The sequence below is a fragment of the Pocillopora verrucosa genome, chromosome 3 (genome assembly GCF_036669915.1).
Source record: "Pocillopora verrucosa isolate sample1 chromosome 3, ASM3666991v2, whole genome shotgun sequence".
NCBI lineage: Eukaryota > Metazoa > Cnidaria > Anthozoa > Scleractinia > Pocilloporidae > Pocillopora > Pocillopora verrucosa.
This window is the reverse complement of record NC_089314.1, coordinates 9,211,722-9,220,957: the sequence shown is the minus strand read 5'-3', so window position 1 is coordinate 9,220,957 and position 9,236 is coordinate 9,211,722. Positions and strand designations below refer to the sequence as shown.

General features: G+C 37.7%; 1 protein-coding gene across 1 annotated transcript; it reads left to right on the top strand.

The window, feature by feature from the left end:
* Positions 1–6,932: 6,932 nt before the first annotated feature.
* Positions 6,933–7,875, top strand: LOC131780290 (neuropilin-1-like). Its single transcript, XM_059096909.2, has 2 exons — positions 6,933–7,295; positions 7,726–7,875. Exons 1-2 carry the CDS (start codon positions 6,933–6,935, stop codon positions 7,873–7,875), a joined length of 513 nt encoding a protein of 170 aa, XP_058952892.2.
* Positions 7,876–9,236: the final 1,361 nt, after the last annotated feature.

Genomic DNA, 9,236 nt, shown 5'->3' with positions numbered 1-9,236 from the left:
AGCAAAAACTCAGGCAAACAGACAACTGCCAACAATGTCTCAAACCGAATTGCGCTTAGAACTGTTGAAAATTTGTACATAACATCTTTCATCAATGATTCAATCCAATTTTACCTATGGATCGTATTACAGCCTTTTTTGCTAGTCAACTGTTATAATCTGCGAGCACACTTGGTCAGCGCTTTTTGAAACTGAACTTTTGTGATATTTGAGCAATGGTTTTCTTACAGTCGTACGTGATCATGCCGGGTGATCGCTTACGAAAAGCCAGTTCGCTGTGACAAAGTTGGCTGTACTAGGTTTTCAAAGAAAAAAGTCACCCTTTTTTTGCCCAATGAAAGGCCTTTTAAGAGCAATTGTACGGTAAGAGTCAGTGTAATTCTGAACAATCAAACTGGTTTGGCTTTAACAATTCATTTTCACTTACCAAATACAGAATCAGGGCTTCATGTCAACAGTTTGGTTTGTTTATGGCATTAACTATGCTCAAAGTTCCATTTTGCAGGGCCTTAGAGGGGCATGGAGTGTTTGTGGCAAAAATTCAACTAACCGTGATAAGCCAAATTTTTCTCGAGCGATTTTGATAATTGGGTCAATAAAGTAAATAATGGTATAGGTACGGATGTTATGCAAGAAGGCAGGTAGATACACTGATTTTTTGAAAAATGGCAATTTTGGGTTGTAATTTTGACATTAATTTTGGCCAAACTCTAGCCCCAGGCTCCTCTCTGTCCAATACCTTGAAGGCAAAGTTACATGCATGAAATGAAAGCTCTATTATAGAAATATTCATAGTCAAATTCATTTGGCAGCACAATTTACCAGTTGGGTTTTATGGCACTTTCAAAATGACCCCTGAAAGGCTGGATTTTTTGTACTCAAGGGGCAAAAAATGAGACCCCCCTGAAACTCTAAAATTTAAAGTCAGAGAAGTGAGCCAGATTGGCGTTTGAAATATCTCATGGCAACCAACTTCTGTGCCAAGTTTCAGCCAAATCGGTTGACCACAAGTTTTGGCCCCTGGAACACTTTCTCAGACAATGACACTTAAGTTTTACGACAAATATACGCTCCCGGTGAGTCTTTCCAGTTCCGTTCGATTTGGACATTTGTACCGTAAATTGCACAAGAGAAACTGAAGGACTGATGTTTTGAGAAAAGGTCGCATTAAATTCCCTTGTGTCTCGTTGGAGTGTGCCGTTCGAATTTAGTTTTTGTGAAGGAAAGACCAGATTTACACACGCCATTGCAGCAAACAAACGAGCAAACTCTCACAACTTCAAAATAAAAAATTGAATTTACTCACAATTACTTTCCTCGCCGTTTACTTAATGAACAGAGGTAAATCTTCGTACATGAATGAATCGTCGATGAGAGTGAATAATACTTTCCGTTAGATCATTGACTGATTTTGAAGAAAACATTGTCGTGACAGTCCTTGCCAAACTAGTTCCGTTGTTTTTCAAATGTTCTTACGCATTTTTTTTTCTTACGCGCTCTCTAATTGACAGGTGTCAAATTGTGACAGATAATTGTAAAAATAATGTTTCAAAGTTTGTTTGGAAGCCTTTTAAATCACCTTTATCGCTACGGAAATGAAAATGTTTCGCTGAGGCATCTCTCTTTAATTTGCATCACCTCTACTTTAACTACCATTTACTCGCTCAAAAATTGTTCAGTTTATGGAAGATCTTGCCGTATTTACAGCCCTAAATCATTCGGGTTCTTTCGGAAAGAATTTCGTCAAGTTTAAAAACAATAAATATGTTATTTACCGGCTAAGGGTCGGTCCGTATGGTGAAAAACTGTGACCTCGGTCTTGAAAACGCTGCCCTCGGCCTACGGCCTCGGGCAGTATTTTCAAGACCTCGGTCACAGTTTTTCACCATACGGACCTCCCAGCCGGCAAATAACATATATTTATTTTTATTTTTATTATTTGATTGACAGTTTTTACACGGCCCCATCGTCTATATTAGCTTTAAAACCCACCGTGTTTGAATAAAAGATGTTGTTGTTGTTGTTGGAGAGCGGGGTCCAATATTGCTGTAACTGTCTCCCCGAGAAAATGTATGGAGATAGCCTAAAGTTCATCTTTGTGTAAAAACGCTGATAGTTGTTAGTCATTTTCACCGAAGTTATGATAAGGACATGAGGTGTTAATTGTGACATCATTGAAGTACACAAAGTTATGACGTTCAAGAAAAGACAACTTGTTCAGGCCCCCATCAATACACACCCTTTCTTTTTTTTTTTTTTTTTCCTTGTGGGTGTGTGTTGGGATTGGGGTGGGGGGGGGGGGGGGGATTGGGAACAAATTCCATTTGGTCCGTATAGGGGAAATGCACCCATATAATGTGTCTGTCCCGCAAACACAAATTTCCTTACAAAATCAGTTAAACCTGTCTCCTTCTCAAACTCTCCAATTGTGCCATAATGCCTATCTCGGATTGTATTCAGGGCTGGACTTAAGTTAGAGTATTTTCCTATCAGTAACTTTATGGAATGTAATTTAAGTTAAGATAAGAATCTCTTTTAAACAGCCATTTCCTAGTCTCTGTTGAAACAGAATGCACACAAAAGAGAGAGGGGGAGAAGACAAAACTCACATCCACAACAGGTCTTCAAGTTTAGGGCATACATGCTTGAGTTACAGGGCGAAAAACATCTGCATTTCCCCTTAAAAATCACGACTTTGGGTAAAGTTTAATCGTTTGTATAACACAAATTATTCACATCGTTCCCAAATTGTATTTTTCAAGCTTCCAGTTAATGGAAGATTTTATGCCATAAGATAGAGATTAACAAGACCAAGACAGGATTCTCTCTTGACAATACCATGCCTTTTTTCACGCAAAACTGAAAAGTTTTTAAAGAAATCTATTTTGAAGTGCACTTTCTTCTTTGTTTCACTAAGAAAGAGAACGAGAGACTAATGACGATACAAAATGTTTTGATAAAAGTGTCCGGAAAACCCATTCCCCCTGGTGGGCGATTCGGTTATAGGCCTGCAAAATGATCATAACAAAGGGTAGGTCGATCAACGGAACTTCGCCTATTACACAGCTTGTTATAGAGTAGAATAACTTCATGTATATCTGGCTCTGAACCTCGGTCCTTTCCTTATTCTGCAATTTCGTTCGTCTTGTAACTCAACCCCTACGACCGTTGAAATTATTAAAGTTTCCTGTAATTCATTGAGACCTTATTTTTATGCCTTACAACCTGCTGAGCTAGGACAAGCCAGAATAATCATTTTATTCTTTTTAATTTTTTTTATTCGGAGATATACAATACAGACTGAGAGCGACAAATAATAACAGCGTGACTGAATAAAGTCAGAGCAACAAGCGAGCTCGGATCAAACAGGAATTCTTGCACAAACACAGGAGGGTTCCATGATCGTATTAAGTTCAACGTTATCTTCTAAGTTTAAGATTTTTTTTATTGGGGTTTTATTTGTATTATCCTAATTTCGAGCGGAAGAACTCAAACTATCGTCGCCTTTGATGTGAAAAACAACACTAAAAGTGTGATCATACCTCTGGCTAATAAGTGGTATTCATTATTTTGCTTTGTCAGCTGTGTTAAATTATGAATAATCATCGAATGGTCCTCAGTAGGACTCAACACCTAACGCTTTGTCTGTATTCTTTAATGAAAGACACCCTGAAGCGCTTAATTTTGCTTAAAAAGTGTTCCAAATAACTTCTTGACTTCTTTATCTGACCAGGAGATCCCTTGAATGAGAATCACGCGCAAATAAAGTTGGAAAGGAAAAGATACAGCTAAGGTAAAGCCAGGTTTCTCTTTCTATAACACCAAATTTACAATTACACAAGTTACTGTAAATCTGAAACTCCACTTAATCGTATGATTGATTGAGGGGCTGCATGCAAATTTGTGGAGTTGTTTCTTTTTTCCTTATTTTATTATTATTTTTTTTTAAGTAAGAAGAAAAATAATTTCTTTGATAAAGGATGGAAAGATTGACGGGGATTGTGTGAACCTTAGCGTAGCTCCTTCTGAAAATGAGTTCCATGAAGAAAAATATGTGTGATCAGTTACGTAATGGACCAAGCCTTCTCGAAGTATCTCTTGAGCATTGCAGTGCGAAAATAATCTGCTATCAATGAAAGAATATTGAAAACAGCAAAAAAACAAAAAAAAATCATAAGCCATCCACGTTTAGCAAATAGTTTATGGAAGAACTTCTGCAGCAGCATTAAACTTGCGCAATTCTTGGAAAGAATTGAAGGAGTAATACATTCAATTGGCGAAGTTTTCAACGACGATTTTCAAATTTTTATCTGAGGCTTACATACAATACAAAAAGGTTTATTTCTGAATTTTGACAGGTCTATCTTCAGTCGCTTCACGTTCATACCTAGAAAATGATTTTGAAATGCTCAAGAAAGAATATTTTAATATCATTGCTCAGTATTTAATGCCACAAGCGATGCTTTCCTTTAGTTATTATTTTATCCAGTTACCTTGAAAGGGGAAAACTAAAAACGTCACCTTTTTTTCATTTTTACTTTTATCAGTTTTCTCGCGTGAAAATAAAGAATCTGTTCGAATTTATCATGTTACACCGGCCTCTACTAGGTGCAACACTAAGAGCTTCGTCCGCGAAGATATCGAATATCACCAAAAAAACATCTTGTCACAAAATTAAATGATTTTGATTCTTAGGACAGCTTTTTTTCTCTAGCATTACAAAGGAGTTTAGTGAATATTCAACACAGTTTTTCAGAACAAAAATATTGATTAATAGTCAGTTTTAATTTTTAAATCGTTTCATTCGTATATTTTGACTCTAGGACAACGAATATGCTTCCCAAAGGCGTCATAGCAATTTCCTTTGTGATGATCTTTTGGCAATTACGTGATACACTTGTGGAGGGCGACAGAAAATGCAAAGGTAATGTTAGTAACCTTTTTAAATATAATTTCCGACCTAGAGAAAGATGGCTTTTGTCTGGTCGTGGTCGTGGTCGTGGCACAAATGCATTATTACAGTGATTTTGGAAAAGTGCGATATGGTCCTAACTGTTTGCCCCAAAGGAATGTGCACCAACATTCTGGGAACGAATAGAAAGCCGGTCCATGGAGCGCTGATATTGGTGTTATGCAAATATAAAGATAATCTCAATATTTTATTTATACGATTCCCTTTCCAATTAGGAACGTCGTATACATATAAGTGTATAATTAAATTAGGGGCAAATTAGGATTATATTTGGGTAATAATTTCTATATATTTTGAGAGCAATGTTGCTGCTGTTGTTTTTGCCATGGCCAATATTGTTATTTTTAGTTCTATTTTTTGTAGTAGAATTATTCCGCATAGACGAATTCGAATTTTAATATCAGCAAATTGCTGACAGTTCCACTGCAAGCTTTAACGCAAATTATGAAGCAAATAGGGCTAGAAATACAAATTCCCGCATACTCTGAAATTGTAAAACTGCTAAATCGACAAGAAACTGAAACAGACATGGTTTGATGCTACTCTGGTTTACAGGTTTAATGAATGTAACCGAAGAAGTTACAATTCATAGACCCAACGTTTCGACACTCATGTCTAGTGCCTTTATCAGGGGTGATCTAAACGCTGCAACAAGAAGTCCTTTTCTATGATCGCTAATTAGCTGCCCTTTTTTCTGACGAGGTGTAAATAGGCGTCAGGAAGCAAGCCGCCATCGTCACGATTTAAAGGAGCGTGGGCGGAGTTAATATGCCAAGCCTCCAAACAAAGGCGCTAGTAGTAACGCCGATTAGTGGTGATAATTTTAGAATTATCCCACCCAATTGTGTGGTTTGTTAGGCATGTGTGCTCCGATAAAGCTGAATTTTCCTTTTTGCGAAAGAAAACCGCTTTTTGCTGTGTCAAACGTGTCAAACTGACGTTTGGTCTGTCCGATGCATTCGTTGTCACAGTCATTGCAGGGAATAGAATAAATGGCGTCGATTCGTTGTTCGTGACAGGATCCTTAGTTTTGGTGAAAATATGCCCCAAAATCTGAAAAGGTTTTTGAGCAACTTTCACGTTGTGGCTATTCAAAATTCTCTTGATGGGTTTAGTAACACTCTGAATGTAAGGATGATAACAGCAAAACCAGTGGCTGGTTCCCTTTCATCGAGAGTGTTATTAGTTGTAACTGATTTTTGGGAATTACGGAGAAAGGTTTTTGTATAGCCATTTGCCTTTAGGACTTTAGAAACATATTTCCTCTCCCCAGCCTTCAAATCGAGTGAAGATGGTAGACAGTCAGCCCTCCTGAGTAAAGTTTTGCCTACAGACTTTTTATGGCAAATAGGGTGGTGAGAATCGAAAGCGAGGTATTTGTCGGTGTGGGTAGGTTTACGGTAGACACTTGTCTCTAAATTACCCTGAATCCCTCTGGACACATTTAAATCAAGAAAGGGCAAATGTCTATCCTTTTCACGCTCAAGGGTGAATTGGATCGACGGCTCTACTGAATTCAAATGCGATAGGAGGCACTCCGCTTCCGCACCCCTGATGAAGGCTCTAGACAGGAGTGTCGAAACGTTGGGTCTATGAATTGTAACTTCTTCGGTTTCATTCATTAAATCTGTAAACCAGAGTATAATCAAACCATGTCTGATTGTCCACCCGGTTGCCGTGTGAACTTTAATAAACTGAAAACAATTGTCGTTTTGATTTCAATTTCCCTTATATATTTATTCTCATTATGACCCGTACAATCATTTGAAAAAAGTATTGTATGGTGGAATGGTACGAGCGACCAGACACTTTTCTTGGGCCATTGTATGCGTCAAGATGTAGCTTTAATTGCATGTCTCTTTTTTTCTTTCTGGTGGGTAGAGTGGCAGGGAAGGAGGGAAGAATGAGGTATTTACTTTTACAGATGGAAATGAGACAGATATAAATGAGACATTAAACAATGTCAGTAAGAACAGCAACTTTTATCAAAGAACTGTTGTTTGCTCTTCTTTTAAAAGCATGTATGGAGGCCCTTGGTATGGAAGATGGAAGAATTCCAGATTCAGCTATAAGTGCTTCATCGTTTTATAGCGAGGGTACACATTCCAATCAGGTTCGTCTCAACTCACCTTCTGCATGGGTTGCAGCCAACAATGACCCACAGCCCTGGGTTCAAGTTGACCTCGGAAAGGACGCAATGATCAAGAAAATCGCTACCCAAGGGAGACGCGGTGCCTATTGGTGGGTAAGGACATACTCACTTTCATCACGTGCCAACGGAGAGACTGATTGGTTGACGTATAAAGAGAATGAAGATGTGAAGGCGAGTCCTTTCTTTGGAATTTGATTTGCGTATAAAAATCAAGTATTTTAAAAGATACTTGCCTAAGTCACATTTCTCTTTATTCCGGTCCCGGAGAGAGCCCATAGAAAGTTTCGTGCAGTTTTTGTTTAATTATCAACACTTGTGTGAAGGAGCTTGAATTCCCTTTTATAAGCGTGATCCTTAGGTAAAATAGATGAATGACTTGAGGAATTAACCGACTGATCTCTGAAAATCAATCAATTAGATTCAAACTCTTCAATTTTTTTGTTGTAACATCGCGCTCCTCTTTCATGGTTGGGTTTATTTTTCAAGAGTATAATCCATTTTTCTCGTTATACACATTCAAAATGGATTTGAGTAAAAATGTTTCAATAACTCTGACAAAAATTGTACTGTGATTCTTATCAAATTTTATGACATTTTTCAGATATTTCAAGGTAACAATGATCAGGAAACGGTGGTATCCCATGTGTTACCGCAGCACATCCGGGCTCGTTTCGTCAGGTTCTGGCCCAAGACTTGGACCAGTAGATACAGAGCCGTGAGGGCAGAGCTGTACGGCTGTTTTCTTCAGTAACTGCTCCAGCCCAAACACGGTTAGAAAGGCAAATTCGTAACTTTCAATTGACCAGGAAATTAATTCAAGCAACAAGTAGTCAAATCAGAAGTACGCAATGAATCTGAGTAGTGAAAGCTGTGTCAAAAGACAATATTTATACCATAACGAATGCCACTGCTATTAAAACATTTTAAAATGTGCACAAATGGACACCTATGGTCTATGGAAAAAATTTAGAGTTCGATGATTGTTTATAGAAACATTATCCATACTTTCTTGGTAGAATTACGCACGTGGGGATTATCATGAATATGTTTTAAAATAATTAGCGATAGTAATGCAACGTACCCATTGGAGCGAAACTGCAACTTCTTGAATTATATGAGGACAAGTGCATGATAAGTTATCTTCATGACATATGGTTTTGGCAATTAGAGTTATGCATTTAGAGATCATCATGAATATGTTTTAAAATAATCAGCGGAAGTAATGCAATGTATCCATGTTTGAGGCAAGAATAAAGTATTCAAGCCGAGACCGCAACTTCTTGTGTGATTACATGTGCATGATAAGTTATCACCATGACACAGAGTTTGGTGTTTTTATTTGTCGCCCTATGCTATTATGACGAGTGATAATATAATCAAGAATATTATATTTATCTAACATGACTGCACGTGGATAGAACTCTGTATATGCAAGTGCATGTTTTACAATATCTTAAATATAACATCGATACGAAAACGTAAACAAAGCATCGTGCTATTTTTTTAGAAACATGTCTTGGTAGTTTCCAAATGTTTTCAAAACATTCAAATGGCAAGTTACAACCCGCGACTATTTTGGTATCTGAATCATCTTTTTAGCCCGCCTACTCCAACTGAGAAACAGTAGCACAATAGCACCACCAAAGAGAGAAATGAAAAGAGAAACGGAAAAAAATGTGTGGACTAAGAGTTTCGCTCTTCCTAGGTCTCTATCCTCTCCTTGTTGCTTCATTTGGCTCCTCTTCATTTCGTAACTTAAAAATATGGAAAATGTGGTCTGATAGTTATTTCGCTTGTGTATTCCAAGTTGCTTTCAGATGTATTCTATTCCGTACTTCATTACGGATGTTTGTCCACGGTGCTTCGATCAAAAACAATAGTGACTTTTAGACTATCTAACTAAATGAAAGTGTCTCTGACTGATTGAATATGAATGACTGACTGGCCGACTAACTAAAGGACTAAGTGACTGACTGAGTTGAATAACATGAGCACGGTGACGTCCCTTGAGAACATGTTGAAATTTGAATTCACCATATACATGCCGTGACAAACCTTCTCCGAGTCCCTTGTTACCGTGACTTTTAATGTGGACGGCCAGAGGAAACATGG